At 42.8% G+C, this 17,130-nt stretch overlaps 1 protein-coding gene across 1 annotated transcript in view; it reads right to left on the reverse strand.

The window, feature by feature from the left end:
• FRAS1 (Fraser extracellular matrix complex subunit 1) overlaps positions 1–17,130 on the reverse strand; it is a 174,007-nt gene that overhangs the window by 69,109 nt on the left and 87,768 nt on the right. Inside the window, exons 15-20 of the mRNA XM_030022887.2 lie at positions 15,555–15,695; positions 14,986–15,126; positions 13,918–14,091; positions 11,269–11,409; positions 8,895–9,038; positions 1,359–1,511 (exon numbers count right to left, since the gene is read on the reverse strand). Coding sequence (XP_029878747.1) covers positions 1,359–1,511; positions 8,895–9,038; positions 11,269–11,409; positions 13,918–14,091; positions 14,986–15,126; positions 15,555–15,695 — 894 coding nt within the window. The remainder of the gene's footprint in view (positions 1–1,358; positions 1,512–8,894; positions 9,039–11,268; positions 11,410–13,917; positions 14,092–14,985; positions 15,127–15,554; positions 15,696–17,130) is intronic.

Raw genomic sequence — 17,130 nt, forward strand, 5'->3', positions numbered from 1 at the left:
CCAAAGGGAAGAAATGTTATCCCTACGCTTAAATTTCCAGGAAGACAAAATATCTCTCTCAGGGGTCTTTCCAATTAAATGACACAGAGTATATTTCATACATCTCTGAGATTTCATTTGTCAGAAACAGGTAAGTAAACACACAGCTCCCAGAGTGCTTGAGAGAAGCTTTGAAACATTAACCAGCAGTTGTTAGACTAGATTAGTAAATGCCACTTCCTGCAAAAGGCGCATCTAAATCTTAATTCTAATGTGCAGAATTTCTTGGTTTGATTTCTTTCTCTTAAAATAAACTGCAATACCCTCTGCTCAGCGTTGGGCTTTAACATGTCTCTGTTGGCCACGTAACAAGAAAAGCAACCTACTTCCTTCTAAGAGTCCAAGAAATATAAAGCAGCTCAGACAATGATCGGAATATGAAACCACATCAACAACAAAAACTGGAGGAGATCCAGGGATAGGTGAAGGCGCAGAAGGCTAGAGAATAAAATGGGCTATCAGCGCAACTTCACCCATGCAGCCGGAGCGCTGCATCTATCACGCCAGCCTAAAAGACTGAATGAAATTGGCTTTTTGTTTTACAAGCTGCTATGAATGATCACTTTTTGGACCATTACTGTAGCAAGACAAGCCTCAGTGAGAGACCTTATCTAGGATGATGTTTCATCTCAGGTTGCAAACTTCCTGAGAAGTTGCTACCAGCTAGTGTTCTGCCTTCTGTGAGCAGAAGTTGCATGGCCCTTCAAAGCACATATCCAGAAAGTATTTTCAAGTTTTAGCATCCCAGAACTGTGCTGGTACCACACAAGTTGGAGACTTGGTGATGGGCACATAAAAAGGCTCTGTTGGAAGTTATCCTTTCTTGTGCTTAAGACGCCCATCTCTTCCTAGGAGTGATCTCAGGGTAGCTACCCTACACAGAACATAGCATACTGTCATCCTACTCTCTGTGCCACCACCTTTCAGAGATGGGATTTAACAGAGAGAGAGAGCAAAAAAACTCACCTTCACCTCCTCCTCATAAGCATACTGCTGTCTGGTACTCATTACACTTCTTAATTGTATTGTAACAGCAGGCTAGGTCCCAGTAGCCTCAGCACGTGCTCAGGACAGTACAGCACTGTCTGCCTCAAAGAACTTCCAGTCCGAAAGCATACACAGATTACGGGGAGCAAGGGGAGAGTGGTCCGAGCCAGCGGGCACAGTTATTAGCTGGGAAGGACATGCCTAGCTCCCAGTGCAGTGTCCTGCCAGCTGGACAAAGCTTCTCTGCTTAACAGGAACCATTTCATGGAACATCTCACAAGGATCCAGGTGGTCCCTTGCAGCTACTTGAGGCCTCTGTAAGGACTACTCACTTTTGCAGGCACCGTTCTCGGCGTAGTATCCCACTGGACAGTCAGGAATACAGTGATCCCCCAGGAGCAAGTGACGGGCGTTCTGGCACTTCAGACAGATGCTGCCGGTGTCCCGCAGGTTGGCCACACACTGACGGCACAAAGGGTGGCAGTCTAAAGGAAGCAGGGAATAACGGACACTGTGATCACAGGTGGACAAAACAGAACTGCTAAGGGGAAACACGTTCCTGAGAGCTCAAGGAAGACATTAGGGATGTAACTTTCAGAGCCCCTTCCTGCTATCTGGTGCATAAGGGCTGGGATCAGGTGCTAAACACTGCACTTCCAGATGTCTGCAAGTGAGATGACCAGAAATTACTACATTCAAAGAGCATTCCTTTCCTCTTACCCTCATCCCCATCTTGTGCTCTTCCTGAGCATCACAACGTTTTCACTTTTCCTCAGCAACCACATTCTCCGCATCTCTCCTGCCTCATTCAAGCATCCTCTTTCCCATCCTTAAGTGAGCTTCAGAAAGCTTTGTACAAAGCCAGTTCAAAGCTCTTCGTTTTCCCCAAACCCTTCTCTGATTTTAGGTGCTTCTACCTACAGGTTTATCTTTAACAAACTATGCTGGCAGCTGTAGGCATTCATCTCCCTCTACTCCCACTGCTGAAAAACGAAGAGCACTACCTGTACAGCTGTATGACCTTCTCCTGTAGTTCTTACTGTTCAGATTTTCCCACACAAACGAGACATGCATACCCTAAAGAGGCCACTGCAGACCTCAAAGCCAAGCCAAGAGCAGCATTTAGAGTTGCATGAGTGCCTCAAAACCTTTTCCTTTTTTCATTTTTCCCCAGGAGCACACAAGCTTGTGTCTCCTGACCTCTGCCTGAACCTAGGTGCTTCAAAAGGTTTTACAACAAGCCTTTTGTATGCACAACAGTGCAGTGTAAGGAAACCTGGAAGCCAAATTAATCCTCATTGTGGTAATTCGGAAAATTATAAAGGAAATGACAACTGTCTTGAAAGAAATGTAATAATGAGGCTTGACTTGATTACCTGGCCTCTTGTCAGATTTCTGCCAAAGGTTCAACTTTCTGTCTTTTGTCTCTTGCGACAGCATTACTACAGATTGTCAGGCAATCTAATTTTACAAGCTGAAGACAGGCTCACATTGGAGTCCAGGGGAATTCTGCATCCATACCTGCAAGACCATAATAGTGACTGGAGTCTAACCCTAGCTTGACTTCTCCTGTACGTCACACACAGATGATTCTTAGCAAACACTGGTGGAAAAGCACAGATGCAGCTCAGAAATTAATGCAATTCTGACTGCATGCAGGGATTCAAAGTCCTTAAAGCAGCTGCCTCCTTCACCTCCTGACTTTACAGGGTATATATTCTACCTAGTTTCTGCCCCACACTCTCAGCCTAGCAGATGAGAAATTAACAGCCAGAGGGGAGGTAAAGGTGTGTGAGAAGAAACATTATGCTTAAGATAGTGACCCTGTAGGTTCTCAATCCATCACTGTCAGGACAGTTCTAAGAAAAGCAAAGCAGCACATGAGGTCACGCTCCCAAACTCAGTGACAAACCTCAAAACCTCCTCAGAGGCATTACAGCTTACAGGGGTTATCATACTGCAGCTTCTGATTGCACAGGAGAAGAACCCAATACCCAAGGCATCATCCCGTAAGTCTTTACGGCCAAAGGTCCCAAACCTGTGCTGATATCAGACTGGAAAGACCTGCCATCTATCTGTAGCCTCACTGAAGCCAGAAAGGATTACACGCAGGTCACCGTAGAGAGCAAGGACTAAAATATCATCCAAAAGGCCCTGAGCACCATATGTAATTTGTATGCACAGGACTGGAGGTTGGGTGAAGAGTTTTATGCACTTATATTCAATAAAATTAACATAAATCCAATTAGTTTCTCACGCTTCCACATTTACCTGGCAATGTGTCTACTCCCCTTACCGTTAAAATAATACTCCTCCAGTTTAATCTCTTGCCGGAGCCACTGGTCTCTAATAGAGCGCTTTGGTAGATATAATAAGTAACCAAACTCACTGCGTATGGTCAATAGGTTCCATAAACAGAGCATAAAAATGAGACAGAGAAAATGTAGGGTGTCCAAATAACCCGTATCTACTGCAAATAACTAGACTCTCCCAAACTAACATTTAAAAAGCTAAGTATGTACAAAACTAGGTGCTGTTGCAGTAGAGTCTTCTCTTTACAGCCTCTATGTTTGCTCCTATATATTGAAAGAGTTCTTTTTCTCAGCTACTGTTTTAGGATAAATCAGCCCCATCACTCTCTTGTTCCTCGGCAAGCCTGGAGATCAAAGAGCACACAACACCAAAAAAAAACCCAGAACCGATGCTCATGGTGAATTTGAGGGACATTGGGGAACTAGTGAGAGAGTAAAGGAAGATCTGAAGTGCTTTGTTTTGGAAAAGATTATTTAAATTTTTCACAGCAGGCTCCCTTTGAAGCAAGGACTACCAGAAGCAGAGTGTTTTCCTTATGCTTCTCAGTAATACCGCACAGCCATATTCGTTTCCTACTTCTGCCTTCTCCCTGTCAATCTCCACTCCAGCACAGCTAGCAGGCAAGTTACTGCCTCTGGGCTTTGGGTTTTCAGAGGCTTCACATCCCGTGTTTGTTACAGGTCAGTGGAACACAGTTACTTAATTCCCTTAGACTTCTTCCAGTATCCAAACCGGATTCTTCAGAGCAGCATGTCACCACCTTGCTCGTAGTCCCAATGCCTCCCTTCTCATCTTTTTGAGACTACCGACTTGCCTCCCACTGTCCAAACAAAACTTTCTCCTGCTACCCTTTCAGCTGGCTCTAATTTCCTCCTTCTCAATTCACCTCTATGCAAAAAACCCCCCAACCACCTTACCTATCACTGACCTTCCTATAAAGCAATGTTCATTGTAAAGTATAATATAATTACTTACACAGATTTCCATTTCCAGAGTTACTTTACTTCCACACCCTCTTTAGCTTTCTCTTAGCAAGCCAAGAAAACAAAGAAAATAGTGCCCTTCCTATATGGAAAGTATCTAGTATAAATTGTTCACTTGTCTGTCAAGACAAAGGCGGCTGTTTGGGGAGACAAAATAATCTCAAAAGTGTTTGTGAATGCTCATAAAGGAAACCAGAGGCATTTCTACCTCTCACTTCCACCATTTGCTAAGCAATCAACCACTTGTACTGTTTAAATACACCTCCCCTCTTAAGGGCTCTTTAGAAAAAAATTTCCTGATGGAAGTTTCGTACTACACTCTAAGGTAAAGTATGAGGTTTACAACAGAGCACTACTTTAAATCAGTACTTAAAACACCATGCAATTTACAGGCATGTCAGCATGCAAACATTCTCTAGCACCTTACAGTAAATCCAGAAAGAAAACCAATATGGTTGATTCCGAAGGACTCCTAGCACTGACCAGGATTTTTGGTTTGATTTGGTTGTTGGAAGGGGTTTTTTGCCTCTGCTTTAAAACACTCAAAAGGGAATTTATCACACAAACAAGTGAGGTGAACTCCTGGTGAAATGCAACCACGTTTGCAGGGATCTGCTTGCATCTTCTGAAAAGGGTGGGAGCTTCCCTACGCAGCATAAGGTGGGAAATCCAGCTGGATGGTGCCTGGCACAAATGAGCTCACACCAAAGTAGGGAAATGATCTTCTGTCTTCCTCCTCTGGCAGCTCAGCTGTTAAATTCTGTAGGAGGTTGCATGCCAGTGACTAAGTGGAGCTAAGCCCCCAATTTCCCTCTTGCTCTGCTCAGCAAAACTCCATCTCTTTGTGATGATATCAATGTCTCGCTAGAGTACGGCAACAGCTCATTAATTTTACAAGGAGCTGAATGTATTTCTTGTTGTCAGAGTGTCCTTTCTGGAATTTTAAGAGCAAGGCAGAAAGGCTTGTTACAGGCATCCTCCTGAGCGAGCTCTTCTGGTTTATCTCGGAACATTTTCACAACTGCACACAGCCTAAGGAAGCAAGGGCCTGAGCAGCTGAACATGGGGATTGGGAGTTCCCTTGCAAGGAAGATGTAGCTGGAAGTTAAGATAGGACCCTGGGGGATACTGTATCTGTGGGTGTTTTGAGTTTCATTTCATGCCAGCTGCCATAGCTACTAATTCTGGTAGGTAGTCCTTTGCATCCTTTTACGCCTTAGCAGAGCACCCAGTAGAGCTCAGTCTGTGAACCCCTTGCTTCGGCCACTGCGCAGTCCCTCTGCATTTTTCTAATTGCCCTTCCACCGAGTCAGGAAAAGATCAACGAGGAAACCTCAAGACAGGCATACGATATATTCAAATCAGAAAAGTAAGGGCAGGATTTTATGAGCAGGACAACAGTTTTAGCAACTGCTATTTTTTAGACTGGTGACTGCAATGTTTCCTGAAGCTGAAGTTGTCTTGGATAAGAGGGAGAGGGAAATCAAAGAGTGTTTTCAAACTGGCAAAACACAAAACACAGAAGCCCTGAGACTCAACAGGGGACTGCTAAAGCCACACATTCCTGTACATACACTTTAGCTATAAAATTAATCAATTGAGCACTCTCAAAGAAGATTGGCACAAATTCAGCATGCCCAAACCAGAGCTTAGAAAGTCATTGATCTTTTGAAACTTGAGGCCATTTTGTCTTTCTTTTGTTTACATTTGAATGCTTATTCGATAAACTGCTGAAAACAAGATCTCTTTCTCTATTAACAAGGCAAATGTTCCAATCCTCATTCAGGTAACATGTACAATAACAACATTAATTCACAGGCAACGGTTTCAAGTGACAGTTGGTTTTCTCCATCCCGTATGAAAGATTTTCCCCTGCAGGTCCATAAAGTATGACAGGTGGCTATAATGCACAGCAGTCCTTATAAGTCATAACAGAGTTCTGCCTGGAGGGCTGGGAATTAAAGATAAATGGGAAGATAATTGTAAAAAAATAATTGCTTTGGGAAGCAAAGGAAAAAGCTTTGTTAGATTCTGATGCAAATCATATATTATGCAAGTGTCAGGGGTTTTAATGTTCTCTTTTATGGGACAGCTGCTCTTTAACTGGTAATTAATAACTTGCAAGGGCAAATTTAGCATTTCAATCAGTACTGAATAAGAATGAGTGAAATTTAACAACCTGGATGTGGAGCTCTTCATCTCTAGCAGAACTGGCAACACACATCTTTTGCTTAAACATCAGACATAAATTTGGCACAGAGAGCCACACCCTTCAGACTGCAGATCTGAGACCAAAGCACAACTTTTTTTTTAAAGCCAACAAGTAACTATGTTCCTCTACAAGGATTTTCAAAACTTCGGTTAGACAAAGAAACATCAATGCATCTATATGTGCAAGACCACGTGAACATTAAGGGTTCCCATCTTACAAGGAATAGCTGTACTGGCCTCTCGAAGGCAGGACTGACGTGAGTCACACAGCAAGACTAAGGTCAGAGCTGGGAGGAGGAAAGGTGCCTCCTTACGCTCTTACTATGTTGCACCTGGAAAGCCTTCTCTCCTGTTTTGGGGGTACAGATCCAAACACTCAATACTGACACTCAGTGATGCCAGGCACGGTGAACTAAGCCTTGAAAACATGTTTCTACTTTGAGAAGACAAGTCTCCAAACAGTGGACCATGTTCATGACCTACAGGCCTTCAAAATAAAGCTTGTTGGTTTGCAAGGAAAGGATGCGCTACCAGACTGCAATTGCTTTGGAGCCCAGAAAGCCAGGCAAGGTTCTTTGCAGATGATTCACCACTGTCAGTGTAGTGCGCCTGGAGGTCAAACCTTGCCCTCCACATTGCCTGAGTGAGCCCATTGTTTCCAATTTCTGCTCCTCTTTATTGCCAGGCACTGTGACATCTACCTAATCCCCTGGGATTTGGGGAGCACGCTTACTGCTCCACGACACCTTGCCAAACTTACAGGTAACGGCAGTCTAAAAGGGATAGTTAAAGCACATAGCACACAGCAAGCAGCAGAGTAAACCCCCCTCAGAAAGAATCCTGGTTTATGATAAATGGTACTAAGTTTTTCCAATGAAATTTTCAGCTGGAAGATCACATTTCCACTGGCCTTTTTTTGTAGGAAGCATAATGCAAAGTAATGGGAAAATAAGGTGGAAGAAATAAAGTGCATACAGCTATGATGTGACAGGACATTAGTAAGTATCATTGTAGCCCCTAAAATTTTACAGGGCAGAGACAGCTCTTTACACTGAAATGCTGAACTATTTCCGTACTGTAATTACTTGACTGTATGAAACATCTTGATTCTCCGACCTGATTTCTTGTATACTTAAGGAGCTGTACAATAGTTTTAGGATATTTTCCTACTCCTCAGATACTTTGTTTCCCCCCACACTTTGTCTCTGCAGACAAAACAATAACTGTTGTTTAAAAGGAAGATGAAGAAATGGTTCATAAAATTAATCTGTGGAGAGCAAAGAAACAAGTCTTTCATAAAAAAACCCACAACACACATATGTAAGCAAAAAGAAGTCGCTGTGAAGGGGAATCATCTATATTAAATTGAGAACAATAGCCTCTCAATGGATATATTTATTACATCTAATGCATTTTTCCCTTTTCTTACGATTCCTAATCTCATTTGGAACTGTTCAGCCTAGATTAAGCCTCACACACCGTATCTTTTTTGATAAAGGAAAAAATGGCCTGATAAAGCTCAGAAATTGTTGGAGCAGTTCCCAGGGTATGTTTACACTTGTCTGGGTGATGGATTAAAAGCAATTTTTCTTTTTAAATAGATAAATGCAACCAGTGTCTTCTGATGATAGGCTTAAGTGTGGGCACCGAGCACCCACAAAGTATAACCCCTATACAGAAATCCTATTACCTCCCAAAAATGCACACGGCAATGCTAGCTGTGCCAATTTTTCTTTAGGGCCCCATAAACTGCTTCTCTGAATCACAAATGTTTCCTTAACTCACTTTACTGAAGCTCTGTGCAGGACCTAAGCAGCTTTCCTGGCTCCGGGTCCCCGAGGCTTGGCTCTACAGTGACAGGCAGTATGCTGTAAAGTCCAGACTGGAGCAAGACACAGATAAGCGCTTGGCCTGGCAAAGGCAAGCACATCGCCGCTCAGCAGAACAGAGCTGCAGCCCATCCTATTGTTAAGAGCGTGCTCATTATGATATTAATAAGTATATGAATGCTCTGATGATTCCCAGACATACTGGTCTATACATGTGATCTCAAGTCTTCACACCAAACCGTGCAGCAGCAAACCTGGCAAAGGAGAGCCTTGTCTCCCTCTCCCTACTGCCTGCCTTACACAATTTGCAATTGACTTCATGCAGCTCTAGTGAAGATATGTATAGCAGGAGTGGCAAACGGCTTTGCTATATACTATGCACACTGGAGAGTTTCCTCATGGTATTTTCACCTGTGTGACATTTTACTTATAACAGGAATTTTGATTTCTTCATGGTGTGTGCTCAAGTAGCTGGTTAATGCCACAGAAAGATCACCACACTGTATGACCCGTGCCATCTCCTCTTACTTACCCACACAATATCCCACCAGGTTGAGATACTGCTCTTCCTTGCAGCTCGTTCTGCACTTTCCACTAGCTAGGGTCGCATGGGGATGGCAGGTTAAGCACTCCAAATCAGAAGGGCCACGGCACGTCTTGCAGGATGGATGACAGGCTGGATAAGAAAATCAACATTTGTTATGCTCTTGGTATAGTCCACCTTACACTCTCCCCTCCCCAGAAAACCAGCCCGTATAATAATCATTTACTCCTACAAAACACGGACATAAAATGACCTAATAACATCAGTGACTGCAGATTTGTGGTTTGGAAGGCTCTTACATCCTCATTTTGAATAAACAAGATGATAAATGAGTTGTCAATTTAAAAATGTGATTTGTTCTCTGCATTAATCAAGGTATAGATCTATACAAAACATAAACTATAAAGAGAGTGGCCCTTTCATTCCTCCCTCCACCATATGCTTGTGCACGTAAGAAAGAGAGTGGGATGCACAGGGGACATGGAATCATAGAATCATTTAGGTTGGAAAAGGCCTTTAAGATCATCGAGTCCAACCGTCAACGCAATACCACCATGCCCATTAAACCATGTCCTGAAGTGCCACGACTACGCGTTTTTTGAACACCTCCAGGGATGGTAACTCCACCACTTCCCTGGTCAAATTAACAGCAACAAAAATCCACCAAAAATTAAACGTCTTGGGACTGTATGAACATCACAGTGGCATGAGTTTGATATTCATGAGTGGAAAATCCAGGAATGATTTCTGCACAAAGCCCTCCCAAACTGAGACCTATAAAACCTGAATGCCATGCCAGCTTATTAGCTATACTGTCTGCTAAAAGATCAACAAAAAGAAAAAGTGGTTAAGATTGCTCAAAAATATTTCACTCAGACTGCTTTTGCATCCTTCCACCTCTAAAGACAGATGCCGTATTTCCAGGATTTCCATGCTACAAATCTGAGGGAGACAGAAATACTACGGCTAATGATCTGTAAAAAAAAAATCTTAAAAACTACTTTTAAAGCTCTTCTACGAAGAAAAGCACACAACTTCAAAAATCTCCCACCTCAGGATTCCCTCAGGCTACATACAATTGCTCACTCCCCACGTGGAAGCTGGGCGTTTCGCAGCTGCCACAGCATAAGGCTCCAGTGCTTAAGACCTAGCATGTCATGTCCCACCACCTTCTCAGCTTTTCAGACATCATGCTCATGAATTCAGTGTTCAAAAGGAAGAATCAATTTTCTAGACACACCTATATTAACTGAGCTTCGCTGTTCAAAAACTGCAGGAGATCTAAGCTGGCAGCATACAGAAAGATGCCTCTTTCCTGACACTGAAATTTTGTTTCTAAGACATTTACATAAGCCTGAAAGTGCATAATGCAGCATTCAGCAGTTACCTCAGCTCTAAGGTGGCAGCGCACAACCTCAAAATTGATGAATCTTTACAAAGGCCTGCCAAATAAATGTATTTATAGAGTTGTTCCTTGGGTGAGTAAATTGAATAGAGCAATGGACTTTAGAAGAGGTTTCTCTCTCTAAACTTCAGGCCTCCCAGGGAAGAGACCAGTAAATTTCTCCTGCTGCCAGAACAGATACATGGATGCCTGACCCAATTATAAAACAGCAGACAACTTTCAGATGACTTTGAAGGGACTAATCAGATTTCAAATGCCTGCATTTCCTCACCCATTGTACTTAGCAGCTCATAAGGAACGGCGGCATACTCTAAAAGCCACCATTTTCTGCAAGTGGCAAACAGGATTTAATCATTCCAGTCACTCAGAAGGTCAGTAGTCACAGTCATCAGCTTAGATGAGATCAAACAAGCTAAATGAAGGCCACTTGTGGGCAAGGCTGAGACATAAATAAATAATGCTGTCCCCACTACCGATCAGGCATATTCGTAGATGTAATGGCTTTTCTCCTGCACCTGCAGAATTCCTTCCTTCTAAACCCAGCCCTACAGCCAAGAGTGGATTAAAAAATAAAGCTAATTCATATGGACAATATTCTTATCTAGCCTAATAAAAGCAGACCATTTTTCAGTGTTGTCCAGTAAAGACTTCTTTTGCCACAGCGCACTGGCTAAGAACATCATCCAAGCCTACTGAAATGAAATGCAAAATATCTTCAGGGAAACAGTCCAGAGGAGCAAAACTGATTATAATTTATGATTCAATGTGTACGCCTCTCTCCCATTAGGAGGAGATTCCATTTCCTGAAATTGGACTATCCTATTCTCCCCTGAAAATACTTAAATAGCCTCATATAAAACTGACAGCATCTCTAATTACATTGAGAAATGCATTACAAAACGTGCATGCAATGAAATTCAGTAGTATAAACTGCAGGTGCGTGCACTATGCACTCACAGTAGCAGTGATCTTCGTGGCTGAACAGCCCCTCTGGGCACTCAGAGAGGCATCTGCCTTCAAGCAGGACGTGGGAAGACAGACAAGCCGTACAGTCCTGGGAAGTGTTCCCCACACAGCCTGCACAGGAGGAGTGGCACTCTGCAGGGAAGGGAAAAACAAGAAGACAGAGAGAGCCAAATTAGTTCTAGCTTAGCTTGGTTGTTACTGTCCTAGAGTATGGCTAGACTGCTTTCTCCCCAGGGACGACAGGAAGGTATTTCCTTTACAGGATTCTCTGCTTGCGAAAGGTAGAAAGGGCAGGAGTACAAAGGCTGGATAGCACACTTCTTGAAGATAAGGAGCAACCACAGATAGCTGCATATTTAATCTTTCTTTGCACCCACACAATTCATTACTGAAATGGAAAGCTGAGATGCACAACACTGTGTAATACCATTCTCCTCCCTATAAGAGCTCTGGGGTTCTGCAAACTTACCGGATTCTGAAATCATCTTTCACTATTACCCTACAGTTACTCCTGGAAGGATTTGCTATCCAGCATCACTGCATGGTTATCACCAGCCATTCTGGGGCAGTAAGAGCAAATATACATAGAGGTGGGCTCGCCACCTGACTTCACAGCTAGTGAAGTGAATGCTCATTACAAGGATGATTCAGCAAGAATGAAAAGAGTGCAGTTAAAATGTTAGACTTCTTCACCTTTACTGGTACTGACCCTAAAACAAGCCATCTTAAACTAAGTAATCTGATTAAATAACTATATAAAGTAATTAGTTAAAAACCTAGTATTTATTAGAGCAGTGACTCGAGGCCACAAGTTCCACTGTGTGAGTCTCTGTTGAACACAAAGAGAGGCTTTCTGCCCTCTAGGAAGGGCACTTAGCTGTCTGTCAGAAAGCCAGAGAGAGAAGTCAGGGATCCTCATCACAAATGCAATGTCTCCAGGATTATCTTTGCTCAAGTGACTCAAATCATATCAGAGAGAAATTTCTTACAGTTTCATCAGGGAAATCTCAAGCATTAGAAAAATATAGAGATATTTCTGTGGTTTGGTGAGAAATTCACCACCACATAGGTAAAACCTTCAAAACCAGCATTTTAACCTGCACGTGAATGTGCTTCTTTTCTGCGCAGGTAATGTAGGCATGGTACCCATCTGTTGTGGGTTTACTTTTTCAAGAAGGGGCATCTACAAATTTTGCATGAGTATTTTACAGGGGTAGCTCAAAGTTTAAAATCTTGAATCTTCACACCCTTCTGCAATAAATCAAACTACTATTCTAATGCCGTTACTAATACAGCAGAGCTAGTAACATATGGGGCTGTGCCGGCATTCTTGCCCAATGACATAATTCAGCACTATCACCGAACTCTGCTCAGGCCTGTTTGTACAAGTCTGTTCACCCATCTGAGGCAGTGGTATATGGAATTCTTCACTCAGTTTCTATACCGTAACCTGGACTCAGCCAAGAAAACCCATCACCTGCCAAGGAACAGCCACTGTGTGGATTGGAGGCTCTACACTAATGCCTTCAGGAACCAATCTAAAGCACTGCACACCTTATGGGCTGTGTGGGTCACTGTTAAAGACGGAATCATTCCACCAAAAAAAATGCCACTTCTTCCTTTTTTAAGATCCCATAGAGCAAAAAAATGAGCTTGTACAGACTCTTTCCATCAAGTTGAGATGAAGAGATAAAATCAAAATAAATGGATTTTAAATTGTACCCACTTTTAGAAAATGTTTTTTCAACAGGAAGAAACAGCCATCAGTAGCATTGTTACTATTGTTATTACTGTTACTTAAGTGCTGTAGAGTCACTGTCTCTATGACTGGTCTTTCCACACAGGGAAATCACTGCCGTTTCTGAAAGTATCATTTCTCCTTAGGTTTAGGGTGGACTGTGTTGGCGCAAGATGCTCAGTCTAACCTCTCAGCCTGCTTCTGCCTGCATCATTTTCAAGATATTGCAATACATTTGTTGTACAGACATCCACACCTGCTGCCACAAGCTCTGTACAGGCCAGGCAGACTGGCTTGCGGATCCACCCAGTAAACATTCTTCGCTTAAGTCCACAACAGTTTTCTCTCAAAGCGGTGGGAAACGACGTATATCCCCACGTTAGCCTCTATTCCAAACTTTAGCCTTCATGGAAACGCTTCCTACTCGCTGTTTCAGGAGAAGTGATGGCATGTGTGCTGCAGGGCATGTATCAGAAGAACTTCCTCAAAAGAAAAGACTGCTGTGGGATGTCTTGACCTGCTCCAAGGGCTAATAAGGAGGCAGCTCAGTCTTTTCTGAAAAGGATTTAAGGACTGATCCTGCTTCAAAATAAGTCAGTGGTAAAAATCACATTCTCAACTTCAGTGAAAAGAAAGCTAAGCTGTGCAGACTTGAACACAGTCGTTTTAGAAAAAGTACCTGAATTCTTTAGTCACAAATTATATGTATATTTCCCCTCAAAAGTACTAGTATATGCCATTCTGAAAGTTACCGAGTTTAAACATTCATGACTGCCACAAGGCAAACACAGGAGCTCAAAGCACGTAAGAATCGAACATTGTACAAGATCACGCTCAACACCTAAAATCCAGTGCAGCCCTGTGCCGAAGGCTTTGAACAACCGTTCCCATCCTCTACTTACGTTTGCAGACTCCTGTGCTATCCACATAGAACTGAGCTTGGCAGTGAGAGAGGCAAAGGCCATGTACAGCTCCTTCCATGGGCTGGTGAGGTTGCAGTACGTCCTCTGGTGCCCTGCACTGCAGGCAGCGAGAGGCCCCCGGGCCAACACAGGTGCGGCAGGATGGATGGCAACCTGTGCACAGGTCAAGAGAGCAGTCAGAGCCACAGCTTTGAGGACAGCTTTCTCAGAGAGATGGACAAGGCCCAACAACCTGGGCATCTCGTCGTAAACGTGAGAGAGAAAGGGGAGAAAACACTGGGTTGGACCCTCTTGTTCATCCCTCTTTCCAGTTTTGTATTGCTGTAGACAGTCTGATACTCAAAGAGCTAGCAAAAAGCATACACTTCACAGCAACTCACAAGCTAAGAAATCTTTTCCATAAACTGATGGGGTGCTGCATTTTCTATAATGGAACAGGGATTTTAGAAAAATATTTTGACATCTTTTCCTCCACCCCCAAATAACAGCCCTTTTCTTGAATAAAGTTGATGAACAAATAATGTTGGGGGAAAACTGCAGTACTGTGCCATAGGCAATCAATTTTCCTTTAATTTCTGGAACCGTAACGGTGAACACAATCTCACTAGGAGAAATATCAAGAAATGACAGTCTGAAGGGCTCATAGGAAGCATAAATTAATCTTCCGAACTTTCAGGTTTTCCATTGCTGCAAAAATGACCTCAGTCTTAGCAAATCTACTAGGTGTGCAGAATTTCATCCACCTCTTAACTCGTGTTAAGAAAAACTTGGAAGCAATGTACGTTTATTTCAACAACATAGAGAAAAAAGAAGTCCCCAAGATCACTAAATCTTGAGGGTGTGAAGCAGAAAGTATTTGAGAAGATTTGCTTTTTCTCAAAGTAGAAAACAATCAGCAGGCAAACACAGGAATTACTCATTGACCAGATCAGCGTAGGATAAAGGATCAGCATCGTAGCTGGGTAGTCCGAGCACAGCCCGACAAAAGCCAATATAGATACACTGGTTTACAGCAGCTGCGGAATTTACTCCAAGTACATAGCTTACCCTTGCAGACGTTGTGATCCTGGTAAAAACCCTCTCCACAGCCCTGCAGGCACTGGCCCCAGCGCAGTGCCAGAGGAAAGGAACAGGAGGTGCAGTGAGTGGCCAGAGGTCCCTCACATGTGGAGCATGAATCATGACAAGCTGATAAAGAAACAGAGCACACAAAACTGAAATATCCCATTTTTTTCTCCTTGAGAATGGTGGTGCTGACTACTACAGCCTCCTCCAGCTAACTGAAAACTCCCAGCTGGCATGATATTCAGCTATATGAACTAATGAGAGCAGAAGTGCACGAGTATTAATAACTACTAACACTAATAACTCTTACTCACACAGCGTTTTGAATATATATCTCAAAGTGTTTTAATATGCTTGGCAAGGCAAAGAGGTTATTTAAAACAATCTATCACAAGTGAACCAAAGAAAACAAAAAATCAAATTCCCTGTCCTCACTCGCAATTCTGTGCTCTTAACATTCCCTCCCCCAGGTAAACATATGGGGAAAAGCAGACAACATGTGGAGGGTGCCTTGAGAGCCTTAGAAAAGGTCATGCAAATATGCCTCTTACCTCTGCATCTTCCATTACTACTTGGGAAATATCCATCTGGGCACTCTGAAATGCACTTCCCATCATGTAACAACTTATCTGAAGCACAGGTCAAACACCTGGGTTGGTCTGAATAGCATGTTTCACAGAACTGGTCACAAGCTGCCAAAGACGACAGCTCATTAATGAAATGCACTCAATAAGGAAAGAACAACAGACCAATCAACCTGGCCACATAGATAAAATCAAGTAAGCCAAACAATGCCTTGTCCTTTCTTTGTCAGAAAGGCATCTTTAGACATTGCTCTCCAGCACAAGTAACCTTTCGTACTTCCCTGGAATAAGTAGTGACATTCACGGAGGTAGACGTGTGAGTGCAGACAGGTATTCACTGAGCTGTATCCCATCTAGGACTCTGAGTAAGTACAAATACCAGAAATGGGTCTACACCAGCACTCCCTCCGTGCCTGACACAACCCCCTCCAGGTAATGTTTTTCCTGTTTACCAACAGTCTGTGAACAGGCAGCACCATTCTGAACAATTTCACATATGAAAACCATCTCATAAATCTTTACATACTTTTGTACAACAAGCATCAGTTATCAGACTGTTCAGGAATTAAAAGATGGGGGAAAAGTTGATCAAAAAAACTGCAGTTCTTCCCCCCCTCCTGCCCTTTTCTTCAAGTCAAAGTTTTAAGTGTGAAAATGCATCTAAAATTAAGCGTAATAGTGTTTCTTATCAATTCATGTGGTCTATATTCTCCCAGGCAGTCAGTTCTGAAGCTAACTGACCTGAAGTCTAAGAGCGCTCTGAAACTGGCTTCCCTAAGTCAGTAGCACTACTGCTGCCGTACATGCAGAAGAGCCAAGCATCTTACTTAACCAATTTTTGTTTCTTTCCACCAGTCAGACAGCCTCCCTTTAAAACAGCTTACAGCTCTCCAGTTGGGTATCAAAATGCATGTTTTTGGTAGAAGACAAAAGGCCTGAATCCTGGAGGGTATGAGGAACAGCTATGCAGTTTTGAGAAATCACTGGCAATAAAAATCAAAATTAAGCCCAAGCCGCATCTAAGCTAAATTTCCTTTTTAGCTTAAATGACTTTCATCTATAGATGTAAGATTTCAAGCCTGCACGCTTCAAAACACAGGTGAGTAAAATTTACTGGTATAGACATCAACCAAACTAAAGGGGAACCTGGTCAAAGTGAAATTCACCCAGAATCTGCCAGAATAGCAACAATTTTGTCAACATTCTCCAGGTTTCAAGGCCTCTCTAGCTAGCTGTGACTCAGATAGACCTGCATGAAGACAGACAACCCCTGCGTCATTTCTACTGACTATGCTGGACAGTCCTTCAAAGCAGCTGGAAGCAGTTGCCAGCAGAAACCCAGACTTGACCTGAATGGTTGCAGCAAATTTTAGATTCTTTATTTCTTTGAGACATTCTTCCCCTTCATGATCTGTTTGACTTAGGTCTTTTAATTCCCTCCAGCCATCTCTTCCCTTTTCTCAGCAAACCTTCCCAGCAACCAAGTCTCATCTGTTGTGCAGGTATTAGTTATTGTGATGCTGAATTATAATCAAATTTACAG

The sequence above is a fragment of the Aquila chrysaetos genome, chromosome 1 (assembly GCF_900496995.4).
Source record: "Aquila chrysaetos chrysaetos chromosome 1, bAquChr1.4, whole genome shotgun sequence".
In the NCBI taxonomy this organism is placed as follows: Eukaryota; Metazoa; Chordata; class Aves; order Accipitriformes; family Accipitridae; genus Aquila; species Aquila chrysaetos.